The 14164-nt window shown below is 30.2% G+C and overlaps 1 protein-coding gene across 1 annotated transcript in view; it reads left to right on the forward strand.

Annotated features, from left to right (window-relative positions):
- The window catches only part of MS3_00010211 (uncharacterized protein), a gene marked incomplete at both ends in the record, with an annotated part of 57956 nt that overhangs the window by 358 nt on the left and 43434 nt on the right, over positions 1-14164 (forward strand). The window contains 6 exons of the mRNA XM_051218572.1: positions 1099-1222; positions 4411-4645; positions 7070-7293; positions 8779-8895; positions 11618-11779; positions 13966-14090. Of these exons, the coding sequence (XP_051075044.1) occupies positions 1099-1222; positions 4411-4645; positions 7070-7293; positions 8779-8895; positions 11618-11779; positions 13966-14090 (987 nt within the window). The remainder of the gene's footprint in view (positions 1-1098; positions 1223-4410; positions 4646-7069; positions 7294-8778; positions 8896-11617; positions 11780-13965; positions 14091-14164) is intronic.

The raw sequence follows: 14164 nt of genomic DNA on the forward strand, positions 1-14164 counted from the left end.
GAATAATGTAATGCAAAATGTCTTGATGATCTACTTTAATTGAGCTAATTATTATTGAGTCACTTCATTTTTAGAAATTTTCTTAATACAGTACAATTATGATCTATTTAAATGATTTGTTTGTAATGCTAGTTGTGTACGTTCTGAGAAGAAACTCAAACTAATTTATTTTCTACTTAGTAAAAGTAATTTAGGCAAAAAATAGATAGCATCTTGAAAGCCACTGTTTCTGAAACTTCAGTTTAAATGTGATAACCGACGAAATTCTGTGAATTCGGTCATATCATGGGTTCAACTTATTTAATCAATTGTAATTGTTAATGAAATCACTAATATTTAATTAATGTTGATTTCATACTCATCTGTGAAATTCATTTAGTATTCCACAGATATGATGAGATTTTATTTGAAAATGAAGATTCCTTAATTCGGTTTGATTATCCGTCAGACGGTTAACGTTTTGACTCAAAATCGATTAAACTTAAAAGTTGATTTTCGTGAAAATTATTGAACTAAATAAATTGCATTCTAATGACTAACAGTAAGTTCTTTTGGCTTTACTGTGAGAATCCTTATATTAATTGCAAATAAATCATCATTGGTTAGAAAGTTTCTCAATTTTGCCGCAGGTTCGTTACCTAAAGTCAGTGCGTTGCTTTTAGATAAGAAATATCACAATTGACGATAGTCATTTCACATGCTTATAGCTGTTTTACTCCCTTTTTTGTTTGCAAATGCCCCGGAATCAAAATCCTGATAAGGAAATTCGACATGGTTTAGATGTATCATAAAAGAATTTAGATAAGTTATATCGTTTACTGATTATGCATCAACTTATGCAGATTAGCTAAGACTTCTAGAATGCCTTTGAAAATAACTATTTTGTACATAATGAGAGTTAAAAAGCTCCACCGTATGAATAGGAAGCGTGGAATTTAGAATCTAGATCTTTAGGCCTTAAACTATGGAACTGCTAAAGTAAATATCACTGCTTTAACAAGATGTTTACTTTAAATTTATTTTGGATCTACATAAAGATTTTTGTGGGAATTTCACAAATGGCTTTCATATTTTCGCCATATTTTACTTAAAATCAAGAGAATTAGAATCATCTACTCGAAAACATTTTGGCGTTTTGTTGGCATCTGGAACCTCAAAACTTGGATTGACCACACCAATGTGTTCAAAATTTGATGATATCATTAAGAAAAGTGTGAAAGAGGTAAGTAGTTAATTAAACGTTGTTATATATGTATAGATATCAAAAATAATATATAAATGCCGTTACAAAAGTATTTTTCATACATGTAGGAAATTATTCCAACTACAGAGAGCATTGATAATTTGACGACCTCATCATAAATTGGTCATGTTAACTATCGCTAGGTATTTCGACTATTACATAGATAAAGAATGATAGTTGCCATAAAAATAGGATATTCTAAGTAAGTTTAGGCAGTAAATAACTTTTCAGAGTGTTTTTTAATTCAAATTATTTATCAAATATTCAGCTTTTTATCAGTGTACACCCGGCAACTACTCTACAAATTTCAAGATATTCAGTAAATTCATTCCAATGATTAGTTGATACTACAGATAAATGTAAGAATGCAATTTTTATCTGAAATCCTCCTTCATATACATACCCAATCTGTAACTACTCCAGGTACTCATCAATACATGTATGTGGTTATATAATCCGAGATATAAACTAACTCACAATGAATATGTTGTAATGAAGAAAAGAAACGTCATTTAAAGTCATACATAAATCTATAATGAACAGTAAAATAATTTTGAGTTGAGTAGTTAGTAGTAAAATTATTATTTTAAATTACATCACAGTACAAAATGTCGAATTTTACATAAACATTTTCATTGATTTTGATAATTTTGCATCATCTATTCTAGAATGCTTGGTGTTAATATCCTCGCTGTTATTCTAGATATTATCAAAAGCGATTCCCAGTGGATAAAACTAATGACAATTATTACCGGAATCCCTAAGAAGTCTATGACAATAATTTTATTTGTGGATGATCTTTTTCAGATGCTTAATCATCCTATACATTAATCTCACTGACTATTTATTCGGGTTTGATGTCTGACCATGGAACGCTAACTTTCAGATTATAGGTATGCAGACCGACAAATCGTATAGTTATGCTGCTAACCTGTGGGGTTATGGATGCTTATGTGGTAGTGAACGCTTTTATACACTTCAGGATTACTTACAATTACTATGATTTACCTTGTGAACAACGATTAACTAATCCTATTTCACTATAATAGAATTTTAGTTATGTGAGACAACTAAGAATATTCTGATCATCTGACAATAAATTCTATTAAGGGTTAACGTCCATTGGGACATAAAGCAAAAAATCTGGTTCAGCGAATTCATTCTTAATGTTGTACGACCATAAATACATACTTTTTCCCATAATAATAACTGAGAATACGTTTGTAGATAATATCCATAATTCACTGAACATAACATCAGAAGAAAAAATAGATAAATAACGAAATTGGTATTTTGATCAAGAAAATAAAGATTTACTTGATAAGACACATGTTCATCCAGAATGCAATTGAATTTAGATAAAGATTAATCATTGTAGAAATTGGCTAAGCGACATGATAAGACAGAGTAGTGAAATGGAAGTGGAATGTAGTTAGAAATGAAAGCACAAAGGAAATAAATTACGTTTCAAGTTCAGAAGTGCAGTGGAGAGAGGTTGATAGCTTGAAAATTTATGGGTTAAGACAAGACTGGACCAGCTTCTTTAGTGTTTACCGTTCTGATTCCCTCAAGTATTTTAACTTACAGATGATTTTGAACGGTGAACCTGTTTTTTTATCGATTGTGCCGCGTTCTTATGAATCCATTGACACCTCTTTGAGATCACTGTGAATAACATTTTCCTACCTGCTTGAAAAGAATATGTACTGGCCGACCAATGCACCAAGATATCAACAGGATCAGTTGAATTGCTCAGTTCAAATTAAAGTGGTTAGATACATAAGTTTATCCTTAAATTTATCGTTGAACATCGATCGAGTGTAGAACAGAAACCTCAAAGTTGGTGAGAAAAAATGTATGTTTTGTGAGAGTTAAAAATCCTCATCTTCAAGATATTTGCAGATTTTTTACCTATGAAATCAATTTGTACGCAAAGCATTTTCTTTTGGCATATAGGTTATTAATTCTTTTGGAGATTTGAGCCTCAGAATCGTATCAACAAAACTTGATGGGTATTTATTTCTGATAAGAGTACTTCTTACGTTTGGTTTTTCGTCTCTGATATAGGAATTGTAGACTCATCGGATCGGTGTTTCTTGAGATATCATTAACTCCGTCCTCTTGTTAATAGAGCTCTTAGGTGTAGAAGCGTGCTAACTAGTCAATCCATAAATGTTTCCCGTAAACAGATCTACCATAATTTCGCTTCAAATGCTTCTTATTATGTTTATTTCAACTTCATAGTTTTATAACGGCGTTGTTGTATATGTTCGATTTATCAAATAATAGACATTTTAGATTACATTCTAAAACTAAACTCATATCAGTGAAATAGAAAATTAACATGCTTATTGTATGGAAGAAATGTAAGTACTAATTTTAATGACATTATCTTCTTAATCATCACGTAATTCTATGTTATACAATAAAAAATAAAGATAATCATTTAACCACTAGACAGTACGTTGTTTGCGATCACTGGTTCACCAAAAGATCTTATGGATTAGACAATAGAAATTATGGATTACATCAGATTATCTATATCCTACATACTTTAATCTTTAAATAATATCATCTTCATCATTGCTTTAAATGACATATTATGAAAAAGGAGTTTTGGAAAGCTAACTTAACTTTATATTGTGAAATATTTGACCATTACTAATGGAAACGAAATGCACCCACTAAGACAATAAATAAGATAGATTAGTTCAGTGAAGAGTTCTCTTCTCAGCGAATTCATTTTCAAAGCTGTACAACTGCAAATATATATACTTATTTTCACAGGATGGTAATAATACTGATAATAAACTTCTGTTAGACATGATGACAGTGAGGTAAAATAAACAAAGGTATCAAAAAAGCTTTTTATTTAACCTCACTGTTACCATGTCTAGCAGAAGTTTATTATCAGTATTATCATCATCCTGTAAAAATAGGTAAATATACTTGCGATTGTACAGCTTTGAAGATGAATTCACCGAAAAAAAGAGAACTCTTCGATGAACTAATCTTTCTCATTACTAATGTCACATTACATACAATGATAATACCTCAGTTTATTTTTTCATTGAATGTGAAGTACTGTTGATAATGCAAAATAATATGTATTTATTACATGAATAAAATAAGTAAAATAATACTGTAGAAAAATTTTATCTTTCTAGATCAGTCTAGAACTTGAAACAAAATTCAAAAATCAACAAAAACAATTTAAACAATTCAAAGAACAATCAGTGAAAATTTTAAATGTATTTTATACAGCTAAACAAATTTATGATCCACTTTACATTTATTGGCTTCTTCCTATACATTTTGCACTTAATAAAGACTATATTTATGAATTAATTAAACATTTCCCTGATATACCAACAAAAGTTTCTATTAATTCATCTGATGAAGGTAATATCATTTATATTATTGAATACTTTATGTATTTTATAATGTTAAATTAATTGGTTACTAAGGCATAGTCTTATTCTTAGCACTAATTAGATTCTATCTATTGAGTTGGAATTTGATTACCATTCTAAATGATGATTATGTTTTATTTAGTTTGAAATTAAATGATCAGAATAATCTGCATCACTATTTGGAAATAGGTTTTAGATAGTTATTATTCATTAGAAAAGTGAGTTTATGACCACTGGAGAATAAATATCTCCTTGGGGATTCAAAACTACTTATCATATTAGAAAAAAAATAATGACGCCAGTAAATGAATTCATAGTGAATTCATTATATGGCATAGTTAAAACATCCCACAAGAAAATCGAGACATTAATTCGACCACATTATGTTCGACATTTCATTAAAGTCTAGTAGTAAAATGTTCCATAACAAGTTTATTAGCTCCAGTTTAATTCAAAATGTAATTTGCGTCGAATTTAAGGTTTAAAGTGTTGGTTCATTGATCTTATATACGGTTTTAACCTTTGAATTAGTAATACAACAAAATAAAAGTTTTCAAACAGAAAAATATTTTTCTGGTGAAATATCCTTACAAGTTTTATGAGAATATAGTCAATATGGAAAAAGAAAGTGAGCTCAAACTTGTTACCGTTTAGCTTCACAAAATTAGCAGACAATTTTAATAAATAGAAAGCGACTTGACAAGTAAACAAAATTTCACAGATTGGAATTATGAGTTAATTAAAGCTAGACCACATTGGAAAACCTGGAAGCATTGGACGGCCTCTTCGTCCTGGTATGGGACTCCTCAGCAGTGTACGTCCACGATTCGAACACAGGACCTATCAGTCTCGCGCCAAGCGCTTAACCAACTAGACCACTGAGCCGGCATCCAACGGTGTTAATGTCTAACTTCAACTACTCCACGAAGTTGCACCATCGTATACCGTTTTTTCAGTGAGCTGATATCTCACTACAGACCTAATTGGACTCCACGGGTAACGGTTTCTCACTAGAACTTCAGGAGTATCTCTTGAAGTCAGTCACCAGTGAGCAGATGATTATTATCAGAAGGGGTTTGTGGAGATTTTAGAAATTTCACAGATTGAAATCATGAGTAAAATTGGATGCGCACTGCTGAGGAGTCCCATACTAGGACGAAACGGCCGTCCAGTGCTTCTAGGTTTTTCATGGTGGTCTAGCTCCAATTAACTCATGATTTCAATCTGTGGACTTTCTAAAATCTCCACAAACCCCTTCTGAGAGTAAACAGAATGTCAAGATAATTAGCGTAAAACCTTAAATCAGATGAAACTCACAAAACCAATGGAATATGTTTCATAACTATCCTTAAAACGAACTTTTTTAAACTGAAAAATAGCTAAAGCAGTATATTAAAAGTATTATTTTACAATTTAGTCCTACAATAAAGTTTCATGACTCAGTATACGTGGATAACTACCCTTGTCTCTAGAGTGATATGGAAATCGTCAAGAATATTGTGGTTTGATTGCATAACCGATGAAGATCCCTTTTAAAATAATATTTACGGATTTATATTTACTAATTCGCTTACGCATGATCTTGATTTTGATAGTGTTCTTTACATTAGTTCCAATTTTTAATAATGTTACCCACAAACAACTACAATAAATGTCTCTTATTGGCATATATACATCCTTAAGTTACAAACGTTAAAAGCAGAGATGGATGATGACTAGCATTCATCTCTAATTATAATACTTTAAATGTATTTTATTTGCTTCTTGAAATAAATAAATAAATGAATAAAAACAAAACATGATCTTTTGTCATGTTAATCAAACAAAGTTTCACTACTTAAGTATAATGACATTATCGAATTTCAAATGACAAACTATCTAAATTATCCAACTGTATTTATTATTTAACATTATATGATAATCAAACTAGTGAAGTGATAAAAATTTGATTACTTTACACCTATACATGTAGGCAAGGTTTATCTAATATCAAGAAAGTATAAACTGCTCAATAATTTAAGAATATCACATTCTTATGTAATAGCACATCAAACTATCAAAATTATACAAAACAAACTATAGTTGAAATCATGAATCAAAGCTAGACTACTATCCAAAAATGGATGGGTTGAAGTTAGACATTAACAACGTTGGATGCCGGCTCATTGGTCTAATGACTAAGCGCTCGCGCCCGAGACTGATAGGTCCTGGGTTCGAATCTCGAGGGGGCGGGATCGTGGATGCACACCGCTGAGGAATTCCATACTAGAACGAAACGGCCATCCAGTGCGTTCAGGTTTTACGAAGTGGTCTAGCTTCAATTGACTGATGATTTCAACTACTGAAATTACTAAAATCCCCACAAAACCCGTTTTGGTAACAAACTATCTGATAAATTTTTTTTAAATTCCAGGTATTCAAATCTATTCGTTTGCTTTATGTTTAAGTATATTTGTTGATATAATGAGTAAAAAGTATGGATTATATCATAATAATGTTAATAATATAATTGAAAAAACAATGAACAATATCAATCAACTACAATGTATTCAGCATATTAAAAATGTTCATAAAGAATTTATTCTCCGAAATTCTAATAATAATAATAATAATTCTATTAAGAAATTGGATTTCGAGGTAAGTTTTAAATAAGATACAATTAGTTGTTGAACTTTAATCGTTCATGGAGAAATTTGAATACTCCATTTCTACCTGGAGTTTGTATTGATGATGTCGTTCAGAAGAACGATAAATACTCCACAATTAAACCATCCAGCTCAGAGAATAATACTCCATCAAAATCATTCACCTGAGCTATAAATCTTTTCCACCATTGATATGTTTAATTGATTTGAGTGATAAACAAAAAGGGTAGGGTACTATGATTGTATTGTACTTTGTTATTTTCTTTACTCACCTGCATAAAAGCTTACCGGTTTACTTTAAGGGTTAGTTTGAAGATAAGGAGTTGTGCGTATTCAGCTCTGAAAGAATTGAAGTTGAAGCTATTCAGGGTATAATAAAATAGCATTGAAAATGCCAACAATTTTTTATATCGGTGTAACTTTTCGTGCTAGAATTTAATCTGTAACAATGCTAATGACTTAAGTAAGTATCGCTTAACAGTATGACAAGTAAATCAATTTCTAAATGAGCTAGATATCAGCTGTATACAGGAATAATTATAAAATTCTTCATTTATACTTTTAACCATATATATATATATATATATATATATATATATATATATATAATGAATACTTAAGTACAAGTGATCCAATCTGAATATAAAACATTTACTGACAAAATTTAAGTTTGAAAATGTTAACAAAGTGTAAAATCTGAGAACAGTACAAATATTGAGATAATATCCGATTACCGTTTGAATTCAACACTTATCATAAACATCAGATATAATGTCCCATATAATTTAGGATTCATAGTTCAACTAACCACTGTGTAGCAACCTTTTAGTGATGTCAAATTCTTGTAATAAAAATGTCAAGTAAACATATTTTAGTTTGATTACTTTCTACCCAACCTAATACAGTACATTCTAATTATTCTTCTGAAACCAGTTGTTAATCATAAGCTTTTAGAATTAAAAACTTGATGAATTATGATTTCGAAGTAATGTACTTTACTTTCGGGAATTTATTCGAAGTAGTTCTGCATATCTGTTGTTTCTACTGTAAGTTTCAACCACTAACCATCTGTTGCATAAAATATTAAATCTCGATGGTTGTGCTTCAAATGTATTAATTGTCAACTCCTTCGCCATGTTCTATTTAAGGTCGGGGATAAGTCATACGTTGGAATTAGAATATTAGTCTATGTATAGTTGCAAATAGAACATAATTTGACCGTTATTTTGTGATTCATCTACTCAACATAGAACTAACACTCAAGGTTGTGCGCAATTAAATTCTTCATTAAACTATGGCGAATAAGGTTTTTACTCAATAATTTCAATAGCCAGAAGTCATGATATAAACATGAGAATGACATTAAAGGACATGATCTTATAGTTGAGATTGTTTCAACTTATTTTTTAAAGAGACACTTATCATCTTTACTTTATGCTTTATTAATTCGACGGATTAATTGGAATAAATCTTGGAGGTATTTCAAAGTCAAATGATGAATGTGAATGATTTCAATACTGATCAAAGATTAAACACATTAATTGAAAATGAAAACTCATACCTTTACAGGCTCTTAAAACAGTGGTTCGATAAAGTAAGTGATTGTGTTGAGTTTTTATGTTTGGGTTGTTTAAGAGTAAGATAGGGACTTAGTTTACGTGCCATTTTTATCTTGTAAGTTCTTTAATAACAAGATGGAATCAAAGTCTTTTTTCCGCTCATTTACAAAGTCCCATATATACGCTTAGAAACCCTAATAAAAAACTTTATGGTAGGTAAATTACAACTTTCTTTTTTATTCAAATAAAATGTTTTGTCAAAATGTTATGACAGTAACGCTGCTATCAACTTCTCATGATGTGATACTTGTAATTATAATTGATTTAAGCTGGAAATATGTATTAAGATAGGCTAACCCAGTAGTTTAATGGTTAAGCACTTCTGGGTTCTGTGTTCAATCACTGGTGTAGTCATAAGTCTTCATTACTGATGAGTCATATCCTGGAATAAAGCAGCTACACAGTGCTTCCCGGTTTCTTATCTAAATCCAGCTGAGGTCAGTCAGTATCAGATACTAACCAGAATTTATAAAATTTGTAGACCAATAGCGTAAATGAAGGGATAATGTGCTAATACCAGAGATAATCAGTACTAAATTGATATATCATAGGAACAGAACTAGAAATAATTGATAATGTTTTAGAATTACATTAAAACACTTATTCATATTCATAATAAATACCTAAATATTTTCAATAGTTCTTGTGTGGATGATGCTTACAACATTAATAAGAGACTTTATGTATAATAGTCTAATATTCAAAAGCGGTACTATTATCTTAATTATAATTAAGGAATTCTCATAAAGCAATTAATCCATTAAATGAATTTTGAAAGTATAATCAGAAGACTGATTTGATCTTTATAAAAAGACTGATATGTCACAGTACATTTCAAACAATCTAATAATACATAAGCTTGTCAAAACATTTTCACATATAACTATGGAAGATTAATTGAGTACAGGATTTAATAACAACGAATGATAACTGAAAATATAATCTGAAGTAATATGTTAAAAAAACATACACACACATACAAGAAGTCACACTACTCTTAACATTGAAATAAATTCAAACTGGGAACAGGGTGATACATAAATTATCTAACGACTATGGCAATCATTAATTTCGGACAATTCTACAAAGAATTTTTAAAAGGCTATTTGAAATTCATTTCTATGATATAGTCTTATATAAATATTGTAATTTGTAAATGTATGAAAGCTAAGGAAAGATTTAAGATATATTTTATTCAAAAGAAAAAAACAAACTGTTATATAATATTTTTCAAATCAATTGATGGCCAACACTGTTATACTAATCAGATAAACAAATTCCTATCATTAAAATGGTCTGAAGAAAAAAAAAGGACCTGAGGATAATTCCATAAATATTACTGAAAAGTTTTATTTATTTTAAAATAGAGAAAATATTTTTAGCTTACAAAACAAGTGAGCTTACACAAATGTTCTCCTGACAAGGAATGCTTACTTGCTCACTTACTTACACCTGTTACTCCCAATGAAGCATGGGCCACCGACCAGCACTCTTCAACTCACACCTTCATGTGACTTTCTTTCTAGTTCCATCCAATCGTTGTTCATTTTTCTCATGTCTGTCTCCATTTCTCGACGTAATGTGTTCTTTGCTCTTCCTCTCCTCCTTTGGCATTGAGCATTCCAAGTGACAGCTTGCCTTTTGACATAGTTAGGTTTTTCCTCAATGTGAGTCTTATCCACTTCCAGTAATTCTTCATGATTTCTTGTTCCACTGGAATTTGGTTTGTTCTCTCCCATAGTAGGTCGTTGTTGATAATGTCTGGTCAACGGATCCGAATTATTTTGAGTAAACAGCTGTTAATAAACACTTGTATGTTCTGGATGGTGGCTTTCGTAGTTCTCCAAGTTTCCGCCATATACAGTGAAACTGTCTTGACATTTGTATTGAAAATTCTAAAATTGGTATTGGTTGACAATTTTTTTGAGTTCCATATGTCCTTCAACTGTAGATATGCTGCTCTTGCTTTGCTAATTCGCGCCTTCACATCTTCATCAGATCCACCATGTTCAGTGATGCTGCCCACATATGTAAAGGATTTTACATCTTCCAAAGCTTCTCCATCAAATGTGATTTTATTGGTGCATTCTGTGTTGTATATCGAAGAATATTCCTCTGTCTGGAGACCCCTTGTGGCCACTGCCCGTCTCAAGCCCGGATAAAGGAGGATATTTAGTGACTCCATCCGGTAGAAAACTAACTCGCTAAAAAAACCCTAACCACAAAATAATAATAAGGAATTCGAATAATATAAATGGATTATTTAAATGAAATCTAATTTAACATCAAATTATTATTTATGTACTTTAGTATTTGGTATTATTGTAGTGAGCAAAACACCAGTGGAGATAATCTAATGTATTTAACACAAAATTATAGGACTTGTTAATCAAATCTAACAATCATAAAGTAAATGCTTAATTTGAAAAATGTCCACCAATTGTCTCAAAATGACTCAGACTACATTGTTCTTGCATTTTTATACAAATTGCACCCTGTCTCCATTCTTTACTGTTCGATCCTCTTATCTCTCTGCTGCCAGACCTTCCGTTCACGACTAACATCATATGCTACTTATGCCAATATAAGTAGCACACACCACATTATGAGTAGTTGATATCTTACAATTTGTATTATTCACTTTAAAAACTTCCCATTAATTTGAGTTTTATTTTATGTTTCTTTATTATTATTCAGCTATTTGTTGGTACTGTAAACAGTATAGCTTTATTATTTTTTTGGGATCAATTATTTTTAAATTCATTCAATTGTGATGTGATTATTGAATTCGCTGAAACAATCCTTGTGTTATTAGGCTCAGATATTTTACAAGTTAATAATTTTACTGACATGGAACAAGTAAGTTTAAATGTAAATATTAATTTTATTAAATTAAACATTTTCACTTCAGAAGATGACAATATAGTTTTAATGAGAAGGTCAATTGTATAACTGTTAGGTCCCGATAAACATAATGAATAGTAACTTTTGGGATCCTATTATGGACCAATACTAAACGCATATTTTTATGGCATAATTGTTAAGTAACTAAACTATTCATATTCCACTTATTATAAACTTTATTCTGACCTATGAACCATTATTATAAGTTTTACCATTCTTGAATTATGCCCTGTTTATTAGTCACCGCCTCACACATTCACAGTCACATTTAGCCTAATTTTGTACAAATGTTATTTTCTATTTTATGCTACATTGTGGTCTGTTTGATTGGTATATAAACTCAGTATGTTTGAAATATAAGGATTCATATTGCAGAGGCTGAGACTGGTGTTTTGAACTTAACTGGCTGGGCTAGGCGGAAAGCAGAACTAGTCAGGACTCTAGGCTGTTCGTACGTGTTTTACGCGTCCTTGGTCCGATCGACAATTTGCTGCTTCTGATTGGCGGCTTTGGGCTATAACAATAACATACTATAGAGCAATACTAGTGTGATGAAATCGTTTTATTAATTCCCACGCTGCCTTTGAGGTATCTTAATTCTTTATCTACTCAGGATGAAGTTGAGGTCGTGTCATTCTTTTCATTTTCATATAAATGAAAGTTGCTATAATATTTTGATTTTAAAGATCTATTTATATTCCAGTTATTATTGATTAAAATATAACGAACTGATCGAAACAGTTTCATCAAAGACAAGCATTTTGGATTTCAAATCAATCGAATTCTGTTATAAATAAATCAATTTAAAGACGATTTCTAGTATGAAAATGTATTATTGTCATTTTGAAAATCGTCTTCAGTAAGATCTTTAAGTAAATAAAGATTTGAAAATTTCATAAGAAATCTCCATCAAATTACATTGTAACAGATTAAATATAGGGGACAGATTATGCGGAAGAGATTATTTATTTCCATTGATTAGTTTTGTTGAAATATATATTTAAATCCATTCATTTTTTAGACAAAATTAATGTTGCTATCAAAGCAGTTTTGAATAGAGATCTATACAGATTGTTTTATAACTGAATGCATTAAACTTGTGACCAGTCATTCATTTTAGTATAGAACTGATACTTCTATGGTTAATCAAACTCTTATGTAGAATGAATCTTTCAGTGATATATATATATAATGAATTACTAAAGAGATATACAAAATGTCATTCAATAAGCTACTAACAATATGATTTAAAGTACCTCCTTCAACTCTAAACGTTTTTAGAACAAATTCGTCTCCGGTTGTCGATGTAGTTTACCAAGGTTATAATGATAATTCACCAGGTTTTAAATGTTATGAATAGACATCGAACCATATATTAAGGCTACTATCTTGTCAAAGTAACATTATTAAAAGGATTAACTAGTTTATGACTAAAGATGGAATACTTTAACAATTGATGTGTCATCGTCAACTAATATCAGATTAATGATACCACTGCATAATTGTATGTATGTCCATTACACTATTACTAAGTGGAAAATTGAAAAAAAACTCTTCTATCACATCACAACCACGTTCTGAAAGTACTGGTTAGTAAATGAGTTTTAATCAGAGATTTTATAAATAAACTGTACGTTAGAAGATAAATAAAATTTTTATAACCTCGAATAATCTAAAATCAGTAGAAATAATATGTTGTTCATTTGTGTTGGTTGCTTGAATCTTTCTGTTGATGTTATGGACTGCAATCGATCAGTCTCTTTTGATTTATGTGAGGATCGCCTTGATATTGACATTGGAATTACATGATTGCTGAATTCCATAACTAAACACCATCCAATTATGCTAATATGATGTTTTATTAGCAATAAAGTAAAAGGTATTTATGTTTGAGTAGTGCTATTCTGTGTTCTTCTCACCTATTACTATTTCGCTTATCAGTGATTTACGTACCAAATGGAAGTTTATCTTAAGGTTTACCAGAACTACTAATGTAAATCCGTGTTTAATTGAGTGTGTTGCTTGACAAAATATATGCACTTTTATTCTACTCTGCATAATAATCCATCTTCATAAGCTAGTTAAGATCAAAAACTATATTACCTGAAAATAATTTGGTTATGTTTATCTTTAAACTTTAGCTATTAAACCATGGACCGAATAAACTTCTAACGAAGGACATAATTCAAACATGGAATATGATTCATTTACATAAAGTTTTAGATGATGATTACTATAAATTAAACAGACTTTCTGGGAAATTAGTGTAAGTTATATGCTACGATGATATCTTTTAATTTATTTACACGAATTAGATTTCCGTCAGTATACTTATTTCTG

This window comes from Schistosoma haematobium, chromosome 1 (assembly GCF_000699445.3).
Source record: "Schistosoma haematobium chromosome 1, whole genome shotgun sequence".
Classification (NCBI taxonomy): Eukaryota; Metazoa; Platyhelminthes; class Trematoda; order Strigeidida; family Schistosomatidae; genus Schistosoma; species Schistosoma haematobium.